Source organism: Hevea brasiliensis, chromosome 7, assembly GCF_030052815.1.
Source record: "Hevea brasiliensis isolate MT/VB/25A 57/8 chromosome 7, ASM3005281v1, whole genome shotgun sequence".
Classification (NCBI taxonomy): Eukaryota; Viridiplantae; Streptophyta; class Magnoliopsida; order Malpighiales; family Euphorbiaceae; genus Hevea; species Hevea brasiliensis.
In genome coordinates, this window is record NC_079499.1 from 43,138,323 (window position 1) to 43,155,708 (window position 17,386).

The window sequence follows — 17,386 nt, forward strand, 5'->3', positions numbered from 1 at the left end:
TATTTTCATCTCAATTCTAGTATGCCAATTTTACAAAAAATGACTAAAGCAAAAATTAAAAAATTTAAATATGATATTAGTTAACATTATAAGTACAAAGAGAAAAAAACTTAAAAGATTTAATTATGACATTATAACATTATAAGAACAAAGAAAAACTAAAATTTAGGATTATTTGAGATACCTCTGCCAATTTAGAATAGCCAGAAATCCAATGCTCTTTCTTGATTCATGAAACGGGAAAGAATACCATGGAAATGGAATAGCCATTCCAAGTTCAATGGTTATTCCTATCTTTGGTTAAATTTAAATGTGAGATGCTATTACAGATAATAACTTTATAATTTTAATTTTATATGTAAAATAATTTTTATATAGAATAAATGCTCTTTACGTTAGTGTGTTATAAATTGAACTCATATGACAAGAAAAAATGTTCCATTATCATGAATAGTTATTCCACTACGACCCTATTTAATTCCAAAAACCACTAATGATCAAACTTGAACGCCTTAGGACAAGTAACAGGCTGAAAACAAGAACATTTGTGCAAATTAACAAAATAATACATATATAATATATTTTTTTCCCCTCCTTCCTCAGATTTATTATTCAGCTGCAACTATACCATATGTCTATAACCCCAAATGTAACATGTTAGTTGGGGAGGAAGTAATGCCCAATATCCACTAAATTTGCATATGAATGGCCTTCCAGGGACAAAATTTACATTTGGTGCAATTTATGTACATTCTTAGTCAATGAAACAAGGGCAATATGCCCCACTGGTGTAGCAACCCCTTGCCGGTGGTGACTTCAAGTGCCAATAGAACAAGAACGGCCAACATAGCAGCTCTTCCATTCCAAGTCTCCGCACTTCTTGTCCAACCCCATTCCCACACAGTCACCGGTGGTGGTAACTCCCTGCGCTTTGAATCGTATGTCGCCAACAGTTCCTCCACACTGCCGAGTGGAACTAAAGACTGCAGAGAATTGGAAAATGGAAACCACCCATCATACTTCTTGGGGTAAAAATAAGAGAGAACAACTTGCTAACATGACTTCATCTAGATAGCGTCAGAGGGTCAAAGCATTATTTGTTAACCCTGAGCTAGTTTCCAGATTCCATTGGAAATGAGTCGAATATTCAAAATACCCTACAGGCAATCTACAAGAAAGGTCCAAGTTTTTATCCCATGACTAAAATATATATATATATATATATATATATATATATATATATATATATATATATATATATATATATATATATATATATATATATAAAATAAAAATGAAAAAAATAAAACTAGTTTTGGTCAGCAGAGAAACAGCCCCTAATCCAAACTCCATCTAGAAAACCACACCTTAAGCAGTCATAGAACTTTCCAAGGTACAAAAGAACAGCATCCTTGCTATTTCTCCTAGACTCGAAGTATTATCTGAAATTTCTATTATGGACATGGAAAAGCAGAGGATATTTCTCCTTCTAGTATCATCAACTACTTTTATTCTCCACTTTGAAGAGCAAAGAAGAGAGAATAGAAACAAACAGAAGGCCCAGAGGAGAAGGAAAGAAAGGAGAAAGAGAAGAGAAAAAAAAATACAGTAGATCATGCGTTGTAGATATTATCAAAACAAACTCCTAAAAAGATACTATGGTGTTCCTTTCACAGGCACCACACCAATCATAGAAACAGATGAATGAAATGAAAGATATTACACAAGGTTTTTACTCTATGTCAAGGGTCCCACATCTAAGAAATATCAAGTCTAAAGGGCTGGCCAACTAACTAATTTGTTAGTTCTAATCTTTTAGCAATGGTTAATCCAAGCATAGGTAAGCCCAAGACCTCTAGCCTATTCATTCATCTCCACCCTCTCAATTAAGTAATGTGGTATCACAGCAGATTAGGTCTGGTTACAAGTTCAAAAGCTGGTTTTGCTATTCCTTTTTACAGCTAGAAGAGCATTTGGTTCTTCAATTATTTTCTTGATCCTAAGTATTTCATCAGACCCAGGCCAGCATCACCAGCTTGGCCATTCAGATTGGGAAAGCCAGGAACCACCGCAGCATCTTATTCAGTTTGCAATTAAGACCATTTTTCCATAACAAGGACCCGTGCATGAACTAGCTGGGTAACCAATGAATTGGTCAACCTGGTCACAGATCAAGTGGCCTGGGCAATCAGAAGCTTTCACACTGCCCTCCTGGAATGGGAAAAGAAAATGCAACATGCTAATTTTACATTTTGTCTTTTCAAAAGTTTTAGTTGATCCATACTTCTATATATAGCATAGATGTCATGATAATGAAGAGAATAGAGCTGTGATAATGTGTAGGAGTGAAATATTATAAATAGGGAGCATTGTAACTACTGAGGGTAAGCCAAGAATTGAATAATACAAAACACTTCTCTCTCTATTCTCTTCATTATCATGACAATAGATGAATAGAAAAAGGGGCCTAGCCCCCTTTACACACACACACACACACACACACACACACACGCACAAAAAAAAAAAAAAAAAGAAGAAGAGAGATCAATAGTAATAAATTATCACCATCTAAAATTTTTGTTAATGTGTTTTTTTATTACACAATATTAATATTTCAAATCACAATGAAAGAATACCTCAATAACACGTCTATGAATTTTAATATATTTTAGATAACATTTAATATATATTATACTCAATTCAATTCAATTCATGTTCAGCCCTGATTTAACCCCACTTGAATCTCTAATCCATGACTCACTAACCCCTTTCAGTTTGATGACCGGGCAGGTTTGAAAACATTCATTCCTTAAAAGCTAGAAATGATTTTTAAACTACTCATATTAATTTTTGAAAAGAAGGTTTTGCTCAGTTTCTTCCAACCCATACCAGCCCAATCCCCTCCACCTTTAACAACTGAGTTCAAGCTTTAGAGACACTTCATGAATTGGACTAAATAACAATTAAATTACAACTATGAGTGCCCATAGTTCAGAAAGATTGAAGTTCCAAAGTAAGTTTAAAAGTTGCATAAACCTAAAACCTACCATTTTCAACATAAAATTAGTAGTACATGCAGGAATAGATTGAGCATAAATCAGGCTGAGCCGCTAAAGGGAAACATCATTCTTGCTAATATGAGTGTGAGAGAGATCAGCACAGTGAACTACACACGCATACACAACAACAAACTGCAAACATAAAACACACCCATACATAAAAAAAAAAAAAAAAAGTGTGCACGTAGCACATGTAACATAATCTACAATGTTCCATTAGCATCAATACATTGATGGTGATATCCACAAACAGAAAACTTAACATGTCTCATTTCACTTGCTAGAAATTTTATAAAAGCTAGCATGAGTACCTGTCGAGCTTCAAGATTTGAGACTGCCATAGCTCCAACATATGGAAGAGACTCAATTACAGCAGCTGCCAAATCTGAAATGAAGGTTTGTTCACATCCTAGTGCAGGGACACGTCCCCATTTTTCTATACCAGACTTAAGAGCCAACTCTTTATACTCAACATCAATTTCCTCAAGAGTTTCAATGTGCTCACTAACAAAGCTGTGAATCAGAAATCAATATTTTGTAAACAACTTGAGTTTGAAAAACCAAAAATCAAAACATGAGTTAACAATGAACCTACTAGTATCAAATATGCAGCTACTTCAAGTAATGAATCCAACAAAAGCATCACATCAAAATGATCGCTGACAAAATTAAATACCTAATTGGGACAGCAAGAAGATTCTTCACCCCTTTTCTTCCAAGTTCAACGATTGTCTCATCAGTATAGGGCTTTAACCATTCCACAGGACCAACTCTGCTCTGTACGAGTATTCAGATTTCATGCTATATCAAATAACTCACCATAAAGCGAAAGCAATAAGAAATAAAGAGGACCCAGTGGAAAAGAAAGAAGGGAGAGAGGGGCAGAAAATATTAGTGTCTGTATGATAGTACCAGTAAAGATAATTATTTCATCATACCATGGTCAATATCAATTAATGTAATCCTATTCAATTAGTAATAAAAAAAAAAATAGTATGATTTCTCAGTTCCACCTGGAATTCAAACATCAACTCAACAAGATTTCAGATGCTATGATAAGATTATGCATATGCCACAACTTTGTTTTTAGTTCTACATGCTGGTAAATACGTAGGCTCATGGGTATGCAATTTTCAAACTCCTTGACCCAAATTGAGATTGACATATGAATTCCATTTGAACACTCCTCCCATAGTGCATCTTGTATCCCTTAGTTTAAAATCAAGCATTCCATATGCTCTTTCCAGTTCTCACACCTTAGACTTGGATATGGTAAGCATAGTTATTGATGTCAACAAAGTGTCTTCCGAGCATTACAGACTCCACTGAATAACAGCAACATGAACCTGATTTTAGAAATTCAGCTTGTCCAGCACCGTTAAAACTATTTTATATGCCATTAACAGTCAGTTTTGTAACTTAGTATCTTCTCAAATGAAGCCTTTATGCAACATGCTATGAGGAATATTATATGGTTTCTTAGGTCATGTCCTTACACTTCAGGGTTAAATCAATATTAAATGTGAGTTTTTCTTTCATTTATTTCTATGAATTAATGATAAAACATTGATTTCCATGATTCCTATGAATTAATGGCAGTTTGGTAATTTTTAATAGTGTTTATTGAACCTACAATACCATAATGAGAGCTTAAAAAGTCCCAATCCCCAAATGTTCATGGAAATTCCCATGACAAGATACTGCACCAACTATGAAAAATGGGTGGCCCAGTGCACGAAGCATCTGACAATTATGGGCTCTAGGGAGGGTTGATGCAGCAGCCTTAACCCTGCTTTGCAAAGAGATTGTTTCCGTGATTCGAATCTGTGACCTCCAGGTCACGAGAAACTTTACCGTTACACTATGCTAACTATAAAGTACAAAAATTTATTCTAGGATGGGAATCATCATAAAAGAAAAGAGCACTTAATGATCATTTTGGTTTTCATTTACAAAATTTTCCAATTCAAAGCCACTAAGAAATAAAGGATTAAATCATACTACTGTGTCATTGATAAAGGTTTTATAAGCAACTGATTAATAAAGATATTAAGGCCTCAGCCTAATCAAGACCGTCTTGGGTCCAATCTACATCTATTTTTGGTAGCTCAAAACTACCAAGAAGCCAGACCACAGCACTAAGAAACAGAGACATAGAAGTACCTGATAGGCAAGAGCATATGAATTATTGATCTTTCTCCTTTCTAACTCTTCCATTATCAAATCCACACATTCCTCCATCTCTGCTTTGTATGGATCACCAGCCTCTTCCACATAAGCAAGTGGCACCCCATGAGCACTGAAAAATATCACAACCTACAGAAAACATTCTGAATTACTCTGGCAAAAATAGTGGGATAAAAACAGTTTGAAACTTAAAATTTAGATGTAAAGAAGAGAATATATTCTTAAACACCAAGAAAGAATTGAATAAGCATGATTTTGCTTCAATGCAGTGTAGTCAAAAGCCCAAGGAACCGTTAAGGCACGAATAAACTTTATCACCCTTGGTGCTTGCCCAAGTAAAGTGAGTCACTAGTTTAAGTATCTTATACCACCACAACTGATAAAAGGCATAAAACACTAAGCATCACCATTACAACAAGATTTCATTCAAAAAGCAATTCCACATCGTCAAATATGCATCATCATTGGCAAAAGAACATGGTCTAATGATGTATTGAACGCCAAAAAACCAACCATATGTATACACTAATTTTTCTAGCTTAGGTGCTTTTGTGTAAAAGAACTAAGAAATTTTGAAATAAGAATTCTGATCTTTATTGCCCCAGAAATCAAAGATATATATAAAAAATTACAGCTAACAAATAGGTTCCTAATCAAGCTAAACTACCAAAATTGTATCAGAATCATACAACAAAAGGTAAGAACAGATATGCACACAAAAATTCCTAAACAAATGCCCTAAATAAATGCAAAATAAGTGGCAGCTAACAGCTGCCTTTCCAATACCCCCCCTCAAGTTGGAGCATGGAGATCTCGAATGCCCAACTTGCGAAGAAGAAAGTCAAACTGATTCTTTCCCAACGCCTTTGTGAAGATATCCGCAGGTTTCATTGAACTACGTACATAATATGTTCGAATATTATCATTCAATATCTCATCACGGATAAAATGACAGTCCACTTCAATATGCTTGGTACGTTCATGATAGACAGGATTAGCAGCTATATGCAGAGCTGCCTGACTATCACAATACAAATTCATAGGTTCAGTATGCGCCACACCAAGAGAATTCAATAATCCTTTCAACCATTTAAGTTCACAAGTTGTAGTACTCATAGACCGATATTCAGCTTCAGCGGATGAGCGAGACACTGTCTGTTGCTTTTTAGTCTTCCACGAGATAGGGGATTCACCCAAAAGAACAAAATAACCGGTCAAAGACCGTCTCGTCAAAGGACAGCTAGCCCAATCAGAATCACAGTAAGCAGACAATTTGAGATCACAATTGGCATGCAGTAGTATACCCTGACCTGGATTTCCTTTCAAATAATGCACAACTCTAACAACTGCCTCCCAATGAGCTTTCTTCGGTTGTTGCATGAACTGAGCAAGAATATGCACACAATAAAACAACTCGGGCCAAGTTATTGTTAGATAAATAAGCCGTCCCACCAGACGCCTATACTGAGCAGGGTCATCCACATCATCACTCTCGATAAGGGCCAGCTTGTGATTTTGTTCAAGAGGAGTTTTAGCCGGCTTGCAACCCAGTAATCCAACATCTGAAATTACATCCAACGCATACTTACATTGACACAAGAAAATACCATTCGAGTTTCTAGCTACTTCAATCCCTAAGAAAAATTTCAGCTTCCCCAAGTCTCTCATATAAAAGCAACGACACAAATAGTTCTTGAATTTTTGTACAGCATAAGCATCATTGCTGGAGATAATAAGGTCATCCACATAAATAAGCACATTCAATTGAACAGTCCCAACTCGAAAAGTGACCAAAGAGTAATCTGAATATGATTGCTGAAATCCACAAGCTTTTAGAGATGCAGCCAATTTCGCAAACCAACATCTAGGTGCTTGCCGCAAACCGTATAGAGATTTCCGGAGTTTACAAACCTTCCCTGGTGATTGAGAAGCAAATCCAGGTGGCATCTTCATGTAAACCTCTTCCTCCAAATCACCGTGTAAGAAAGCATTTTGGACATCCATCTGATAGACTTCCCAATTCTTTACAGCAGCAACGGCAAAAAAGGTGCGCACAGTAACTATTTTTGCTATAGGAGCAAAAGTCTCCTAATAATCTATGCCTTCAACTTGATTATTTTCCAATATCACTAACCGCGCCTTGTATCGTTTAACACTTCCATTAGAATTGTATTTCATTTTGTATACCCACTTGCTTCCTATTGCTTTCTTCCCAAATGGCAGATTTTCAACTGTCCATGTACCATTATCCTCCAAAGCCTGTATTTCTTTTCTCATAGCCGCTCTCCACCGTTCATCCTTAACTGCTTCTGCATAAGAGCTTGGTTCACGTCCTGTAGTAATGGCTACCAAAAAATATCGGTGTTGTGCAAAGAATTTATCATAACCCACATAATGTGCTATAGAGTAAGGCGTACCTGAGGAATCAGATTGGGAAGGTGAGCATACCGAGGGGCTTGTTTTGATGGCGTTTGTCACATAATCCTTCAAACAAACACTAGGTTGCTTGGCCCTTTGTCCCCTACCCAGTTGCTCTTCAACAACTTCACCTCTACCCACTCCCTCACTGTTTTCATAGATCAATTCTTCTGTTTCAGGATTCACCTCACTTTCTCTACCCACACTTTCATCGGGCTCCTTTCCCAAGTTGTTCTCTAAACCATCAACTTCATCACCCAACTCCTCAACTCCATTTTTAATGAGTTCATCACCCATTGTTTTCTCATTTGCATATGGAAATTCTGTTTCAGCGAATACCACGTCTCTTGATACAAAGTATTCTTTAGTTTCCAAATCATACAATCTCCATCCTTTTTTTCAAATTGATACTCAACAAAAACACACCTACGACTTCTACTACAAAATTTATCTTTATTCCGATTCAGATTATGCGCATAGCACAAACAACCGAAAACCCGAACGTGTTTGTAAGAAGGTACTTTCCCAAAGAGCATCTCATATGGGGTTTTATCATTTAATAACATAGATGGAGTCCTATTAATCAAATACCCGGCTGCAAGTATACATTCTCCCCAAAATTCTATGGGTAAATTTGCTTGGAAACGCAAGGCACTTGCCACATTAAGAATATGGCGATGTTTTCTTTCCACTCGGCCATTTTGTTGAGGTGTTCCTACACATGAAGTCTGATGCAACATCCCTTGTTCATCAAAATATTCTTTCAAGCACATAAATTTACTTCCGTTATCACTTTTGACAATTTTCACATTTTTTTCAAATTAGCGTTTAACCATCACAACAAATTTCTTAAGAACACAAGCTACTTCTTGTTTTCCATTCAGCAAATATATCCAAATAGCACGAGAGTAATCATCAACAATTGTTAAGAAATAAATTGCTCCACAAGAAGTTGGGACTCTATAAGGTCCCCACAAATCACAATGTATCAATTCAAAACAACTATCAGCTTTATTGTCACTAGAAAAGAAAATCTCTCTTGTTTGCTTTGCTCTGAAACAAACTTCACAAGTTTTATTAGTTTTCCTAACTATACTACCAGCTTCTGGAATTAACTCTACCACCTTATAAGAAGGATGACCCATTCTCTTATGCCAAAGCTCAAAAGACTCCACATCAGTTACCTTGCAAGCATGTACCGATGTCACTCCCTTGAGAAAGTACAGCCCCTCGCGTTGCTCACCCGCTCCAATCAGGTTCCTCGAATTTAGGTCCTGTATAGCACAATTTTTGTTAGTGAGTTGAATAACCAAATTTGAATCATTAAGTAGTTGTGATACAGAGATCAGATTGCAATTCAAATTTGGCACATAAAGGACTCATTGCAATTTCAAGTCTCCTCCAAGCAACACAGTTCCTTCTTTCACCGCCAAGGTCTTTTCTCCATTAGATAACCCGACTGAGCATGGCACAATGTCACGCAATTCACTCAAAAATGCCAACGTTCCTGTCATATGATGGGAAGCTCCTGTGTCAATAATCCAAGGAAATATCCTCTGCATACCTGTCAGCCTCTCATTGCCACCATTCTGACAAGAATTCAACATGCCCAGCAAAGCAGTCCACTGCTCTTCATTTAATCCACTAAGACCCTTTCGATCTAAATCTGTCACAATTCCACGCCCACCATCAACTCCAGTTACTTGTGTGGCGTTGGTACGAGCAACTCCTCCCTTGCTACGTCCTGCTCCATTGCCACGCTTTTGACCACCTCCTCGTCCAGCAGAAGTTCCACGTGGTCTATTACCCCACCATTCTGGATAACCTATCAGCTGGAAACAACTTTCAGCATCATGTCCCTCTCAATTGCAATTAGAACAAATTGAGGGTTTGTCTTTATTCCCCCCCTGAATTTCGACTTCCTGCTCGAATTGCAAAACTCATAGGATTGCCTCTTTCTTCCTTGGTTTGTGTCATAGTTCGCACCCGCTCTTGCTGAACAACCATAGCATAGGCACGATTCAAATTGGGCAAGGGTTCATTGCTCAAAATATTAGAGCGCACTGTTCCGTATCCTTCTTCATCCAAGCCCATCAAAAACTGATGAACTCTCTCTTCTTCACGCTTTCTTTCCAATTCAATGGTAAGATTGCATCTGCAGCCTGTACAGATACACACTGGTACCTGATCATAGTTGTTTATTTCATCCCATAACGTTTTGAGTCTTCCGAAATAGGACACGATTGGTTGACCTTCCTGCCTATAATTCGCCAGATCCGATCTCAGTTGCTGCATTCGTGGACCATTCCCAATCGAGAACCTTTGTTTAATATCCTCCTACAGATCCTTTACGTTCTCTATGTGAGAGATGGTCGAGCGCAGCGTCGGTTCAATGGTGTTAAACACCCAAGAAACCAGCATAGAGTTAACCGTCCACCAATCTTCGAGTTCCAGTGAGTCATCTGCTGGTTGCTTAACAGATCCATCAATAAAACCATATTTCTTTTTGGCCCGCAATGCAGTCCGCATAGCTCGCGCCCATTCTTTGTAATTCTCGCCCTTCAACTGAACTTTGGTAATCAAGTTACCTGGGTTGTCATTTGAATTCAGTGTGTAAGAACTAGAAGTTTTCTTCCCTGATCCAAAACTCTCATTTTTCTTTTCATCAGCCATGGTTCTGATACCATGGAAAAGAACTAAGAAATTTTTGAATAAGAATTCTGATCTTTATTAGCCCAGAAATCAAAGATATATATAAAAAATTACAGCTAACAAATAGGTTCCTAATCAAGCTAAACTACTAAAATTATATCAGAATCATGCAACAAAAGGTAAGAACAGATATGCACACAAAAATTCCTAAACAAATGCCCTAAATAAATGCAAAATAAGTGGCAGCTAACAGCTGCCTTTCCAATTCAATAAGCTACTCATTACTCATTCACATACTCTGCTTTTCTACTTGATCAGACAAAAGAACCCTCTCGTAGACCATTTTTCAACTTTGAAAGTAATTTGAGAAAGGCCCCATGATTGTTCTCTTAAGTAGTTTTTCTTCAATAAGCTAGCTATTCACCTTTTTTCTTTTCTTCTTTTAGATTAAGGAAAAGACACTTACATATTCAAAATAAGAAGAAAGAGTCAGTAACTCAAATATGGAACAGCAGAAAAAAATTTGATGAACAAGACACCATGAACACATTTAAAGAGGTTGTACCTTCTCAGGACAGTTAAATTTTTCTAATTCCTTTTCAATTAAATTTGCCATGGCTTTTATGTATCCTTCACGCTGGTACCAGGAAGGTATCACTGTGTGTTGCATGTTAACAAGATATTGATCTTCTCTGATGAACCATCAGAAAATATTAATTTGTGATAAAAGTTTCAAAATCTCAAAGTGATATTACATGTACTTTATACTCACCGGAATATACTCTCCAAGAGACGAAGGCTTGAACCACTAGTTGATATAGAGAATTGTGGATAAAGTGGAAGCACAACAAGCTTTGTGATTCCATCTCCTTTTATCTAAAAAGCAAAATAGACTATCCAGTAATTAGGTCCACAACCTACGTACAAACAATGAGTTCAGAAACAAATAGATGCCAAAAAGAATACTTGTTCAATAGCTTCTTCTGTGAATGGGTGCCAATAGCGCATACCAACATACACCTTTGCTGGGACTTGCTTTTCCCAAAGAGATTTCCTCAATTCCTCAGCCTAGATGAAGAAGAAAATAGCCAAGGAGAGGATAAGGAAAGAAATTGAAAGAATCAATAGAAGAAGAAAGCAATCTTTAGCAAAATTTTTGTGTATTGGTAAGCCTTCCCATCAGAAAATGCAATATGCTTCTATTTAATTCATATGAAGTTTCTATAAGCTTCCGGCAATAAAAGAACAACTTAATCCATGAAAAGAATGAAAGTTAATTTACAGCCGAAAAAAAAGAGAAAAAGAAAAATGCCATGCCTGTGCATCAGTTATCTTCCGCAAAGGCGAACCACCACCAATTGAAGCATAGCCTTCTTTGCTCTTGGGTGCCCTTACAACAGATATGAATTGTGCCAAGGGCTTTTGAAGAAAGCCAAACAATCTTGGCAGCCGTATAATGTCCTGATATATTAGGTAAGAAATTGACAGAATGACACCTTATGCTCAAGATAACTTATAAGTTAAACATGTCTATATTCATTTGGGAAAACTTATAAGTTAAACATGTTAAATGCTCAAAAAATTGACAGAATTACACCTGATGCATTTACACAAGTTAAACATGTCTATATTCAGCTAGGAAAGAAAAGCCCATTCAACATGAACAGCTGTTTACCCATGTGCGAAACATAAACTAAGTTACACAAATGGTTCTGAAATCAAATGGAAAATCGAGAGTATCTATACCGGGTCAGCGAAAAGGTTAAAGAGGAAAGGCTGCACATCTTCAAGAGTCTCAGGACCTCCAAGATTGAGCAACAAAACTCCAATCCTCTCATCACCAATACGAGGTGCAGTGGAGACATTTTGGCATTTGGAAGTCACCACTGCCCCCAAAGGCAGCATCCACTTGTTCAGCTGTTGCTTAGACAATCCCCAAGAATTATTACATTTTGAAAGATTAGATAAACGATACATCCTCTGAGGGATACAAATTCCCTGCTGCAACAGCCTAAGAGAGCAAATAACAATCGTATCATGCAACCAAAATCTCACACAACTCAGACGCTGTTCTTTCAAGTAAACAAATTTTGGGCATCAGAGACTTACACCGGGAACTTCAAATTGCGAGAAGCAGCAGAAGAAGAGAGACATGGGTTGTGAGAACCAGAGGAAGAAGCTGGTGCAACGTTCATTGCTTCACAAATCCTTTTTGCTTTGATTGATTATTGTTACTACTATAAAAATTAACACAAAGACCACCCAAAAGCTCTTCTGCTCCTCAATTTCAAACCTACCCAAGTAAAGATATCACCTGAGGTCCCTTTATCTACACGTGTTTATTTGTTCTAAATTGAGAAGCCAGAAACTAATCACAACAAATAAGCAAAAGAAACAGGTAAGCCGCTTCTGAAAATAGAGTTGGGAGTTGGGAGTAGGGGAGAGCAGTTTTGGGTTTAAGTCGAAAAATCGAATCGAATCGATTAATTCGGTTCAATTGATTCGGTTTTAAAATTTAATTGATTCGGTTCGATTCGATTTATAATTTTGATAATTTCGATTAATCAGTTTGGTTCGGTTATTTTCATAAAAAAATTAAAAAAACCGAACCGAACCGAAATTACTAATATATATAGAAAATCAAAAAAAATCGAATCAAATTGAATCGAACCTAATCGAATCGAATCGAAATCAAAGAAAATCAAACCGAACCTTAAGATTTTTTAGTTTTGATTTCTAATTTTTTTTGCTTTTATGTTTTTATTATTTAGATTTAATGTTAAAAATATAAAATTTTATAAATTTCGACTTGATCGATTTAAAATCGATTTATCAATTCGATTCGATTCAGTTTTCTCTTATCAATCAGTTCGATTCGATTTTTAAAAATTTTAATTTTTAATTTTTAATTTTATCGATTCGATTCGATTCGAAATCAAATCGACCGTTTGCACACCACTAGTTGGGAGTGGAAAAAAGAAGGGGAAGAACGAGTAAATAATAGCGTACAGTGGGGCTTCACATTGGGAAAAATAGGGACCCTACGCAGTGGAGACGACTTATCAAAGGTGGAAAGGACGACCACTATTGTTACCTCTTTCATAACTCATGCCCGTATTTCGTTAAATTATCCATACGTTCTCCGAACCTCAAAATAAATTTTAAGATTGATTTAAAAATAAAATATTTTTGAATAAATACATCATTTCACCCGCTAAATTTATGTGCATTTTAACTTTTCACGCTCTCAAAATTTTTATAGATGTTAACAAAATTATCATAATTTTGATAATAATTTATTTTCATCACTAAACTCAATATGTGTTTTTTATCTTCTGGGCCAAAAAAAAAGTTTTTAAGGAATCTCTTACACCTTTAAAAATTTGATAATAAATTAGCAGACTTTTATACTGTCAACAGTGCATTTTATGCAGACTGGACGTATCAAATTTCAAAAGGACTCACCAACTGATAATCTGTCATAAAGGAGATCTTTTCTCTATGTATGCGTGGAGTAAAAAAAATATTAGGCATGTTCATTAGAAAAAATCATAGTAGTTTTCCGAAAATTAAATTTAAGAAAATTGAAAAATAATTTTATGTCAAATGTGTCAATTCTCAAATAGAAAACTGAAAAGGTTTTCCGCTTTACTTTAGTTTCTTTATAAAAAAAATTAAAATAAAAAATAATAACTTCTATATTCAAAATTATGCTATCACTTTTTTACAATTAATATTAAAAATTTATTTAAAAAATATTTGTTTCAATGATAAAATAAATGAATAATGCATATTAAAAAATAATAACAAAATAAATTTTAAATATATTTTGTAATATTGTTTATACAATTCACTTTAATTGAAATTTAAATTTAATATCTCATAATTTTTTATATAATTACAATACTATTAAATTTATTATTTAATTATTTCCTTATAAAATAATTTTGATTATCTCGTAACTTATAATTTTACGAGCATCCTAAATATATAATATATCACCTAGTTTATCTTTTGACTTCTGAATTAAAATCTAATCTCTAGATTAGAAAATAAGTGAATTGAAAATTAAAAAAATATTTTGATTGATTGATTGTAAGTGAATACAAGACTTAAAATTAAATGTAAAAACTTAAAAAATTAAAAAAAATAAGGTAAAAAATAAATAAACTGTTTGGATTCTGATTTTTATGATTGAATTAAATTATTGGGGTGTAAATATTATTGCCTGTCTAATATTTATACTTTCTCTTGATACTTTTGGAAGAATTTGAAAGCCACTTGCCAATGTTACCTACCCACTACCTTACAACTAACATCTACTGACCACTTTATCAGCTAACCGCGTAATAGCTCGCCTTGATATTTATTTAATAACTATTAATAAAATAAAATTAATCAAATTAATTTAATTAGTTTTAGATCTAAAAATAATTAACAAATAAAATTAATTATTTTAGTGCAAATGTTAATTATAAAAGATATAAATAATTTTTTAAATTAGAAAATAATTTTCCATTGAACTTTTTTTTTATATTTTTCTTTTTTTATTAAAAATAAAAACTAGAATTTTTAAAAAAAATAAAAAAATTATTTGGCAAAAATAAACAAGCCTTTTCCATTCTTAATTGATGCTTGATTGTTTTCTCAAAGCTATTTGGGAATCAAAATTCTTATACCCTACAAAAGTCTCACAGCAAAATCCTACAACCCAAAGCCTAGATTGCAATAGTGATTAAATTGAGGCTATGAAAGTCAAAATCTCATTGTTGCATTTTTCTTCTCCCTTTCTGATTGTGAGTTTTTTGTTTTCCACTAATTAGAAAACGAAAAAAAATGTGAGGGAAGTAATTTCCGATTGCCTAGACAGAGATGAAATTAGGGCTCTGTGGTTTGTGTTTTAGTTTTTTAATAGTTAGTTTTTTGTTATTGAAGTAGAATAGTAGAGTTAGTGAAATTTGGCATTTTGAAATTGTTGAACCTAAGATTTATTTATTTTCATTGATCGGTTTTTTTGGGTCCCTCGTGTTCTCATATGAGTTGGAATCACCGTACATAGTTTCTTTGTGAATGGCCCACACTTGAAGTATCATGATGGAGCCTGGGAGAATACTCGAGTTAATGCAGACACTTCATATTACTACAAAATATTATTTACTTAATTTTTTAGAATAAAATAATATTTATCTTTATAATATATCTCTATCCGTCTCTAATTAACATAAATTATTTTTACATTTATTTAAATTAATTTTCTCTAACACGTATGTTGTATGTACATTTTATCTTTTTTAATATATTTTTAAATAACATTTTTTATTTAAAAAATTATTTTTAATTTATGAACTTATGATCTAATTATAAAAATACTAAATAATAATAAAATTTAAATTTAATTTCAAATTAACTTAAAATGAAAAATATTATGTCAAAAACTATATACTAATAAATTATATTCATCGAAAAAACATACATAGTTTATTTAAAAAAGAATAGCATAAAAAATATATAATACTTTCTTTTGAAATAAATAAAATATAATACTTAAAAAATGCTCTATTGAATTTAGAACCTCAATAAATAGAAAAAAACAATCTCTCTCTATATATAAATGTAGTTATATAAATAGAAATTATGCATAGAGAATTTAAAAAATGTTCCATGTGGTTTATCGACTAATTATTTAAGAGAAAAAATTTTAATTTTCATTCAATTAATATCATGAAATTTTATGCTGTCATATTATCTTTGTAATAATTAACATAACGCTAACATAGCAATTTTTTTATTTTAATTATGTATTATTGTCATGTTATTACTTTATTAAATAATATATGAATAATATGATAGCATAAATTTTTATGATATAATTTGATAAAATAAAGGTGTGTTCAATTTAGTGATAACACACTAAAAATCACACGATAAACTTTTAAAATTTTATATATATATATATATATATATATATATATATATATATATATATATATATATATATATATATATATATATATATAATTTAGTTAATAGAAGCAAGAGAAAAATATAAATTAGAGTGAATAGTAGAAAAAGAAATTTATAATGAAAATTTTAGAATATTTTATATAATAATTATTAAAAATTTATGCATTAAGTTTTTTTATCAATTATTTATATATATAATTAAAATTTTATTATTTATATTTATTAAACTTTATTATTTTTTTTTTGCTTATTTTATATTTTATTGTCAATGTTGTGCATAGTAGTGGACTGACGTACCCATTTTTATTTTAAGAAAATATATAGCTTTCCTTCTTTTTAAAAAAAAAAATTAAATATAAGGTTTTATAAATTTTATATTTATTTAAATTATTAAATATTTTAATTTTATTGACTGATTTTTTAAATTTATCTCTAAAATTTTCTCTCAAAATTTAGAAATAATAATTTTATCTAATTAATTAATATTTAAAATTAATTTTACTATAAATTATGAAAATAGATTAAATATTAAGCAAAAACATCTGATTTTTATGGTATAAAAATTTATCTCTATTTATTTATACCCATAAAGTCAAATTATTACTATTTATTATAATAATTATAATTTATTATTTTAAACAAAAAAAAAATTTAAAAATATGTCTACACACACTTAAACTCTTAAATCTCAAATTTAATTTTCCTATGGCACTTTAACTCTTTAATCCCCAAAACATAAATGAAATTCTCTAAAGATTAATATACTAATAGATGGCTGAAAAATATTATATTGAATCTTGATTATGATTTATAAACCTTCATAATTAAGTTATTCCTTATTATATAAAGTTAACAAAATATAAGTTTTATAAAAAAAATATAATTATTGTTTGATAAAAGTATAATTTATAAATTTTTATTATTTAAAATAATTATATTTATATTTAATTTTTATTGTCTTTCATTTTTAATTTTGTGTCGATCCTAAATTGTATATAAAAACTTTTATCATATCTATATAGTATTTTAGTAAATATATTTAATCCACCGTATTACATATAACGTTAACAAAAATTTAAAAGATTTTTTTTTCTTTCATCGCTGAA

At 32.6% G+C, this 17,386-nt stretch overlaps 1 protein-coding gene across 3 annotated transcripts; it reads right to left on the reverse strand.

Moving 5' to 3' along the window:
* Nucleotides 1–544: 544 nt before the first annotated feature.
* Nucleotides 545–12,731, reverse strand: LOC110637758 (ferrochelatase-2, chloroplastic). 3 transcript variants are annotated; one of them, XM_058150084.1, is made up of 11 exons: nt 12,426–12,727; nt 12,063–12,327; nt 11,634–11,777; nt 11,283–11,384; nt 11,089–11,192; nt 10,882–11,008; nt 8,849–8,938; nt 5,223–5,375; nt 3,736–3,836; nt 3,371–3,572; nt 545–983 (listed from the first exon to the last, which is right to left on the reverse strand). In XM_058150084.1, exons 1-11 carry the CDS (start codon nt 12,509–12,511, stop codon nt 759–761), a joined length of 1,599 nt encoding a protein of 532 aa, XP_058006067.1. In that variant the 5' UTR covers nt 12,512–12,727; the 3' UTR covers nt 545–758. The 3 variants fall into 3 exon arrangements, with proteins under 3 accessions (XP_058006067.1, XP_021643771.2, XP_058006068.1); XM_058150085.1 differs by lacking the exon at nt 545–983 and adding an exon at nt 1,595–2,211 and having other exon boundaries at nt 12,426–12,731; XM_021788079.2 differs by lacking the exon at nt 8,849–8,938 and having other exon boundaries at nt 12,426–12,725.
* Nucleotides 12,732–17,386: the final 4,655 nt, after the last annotated feature.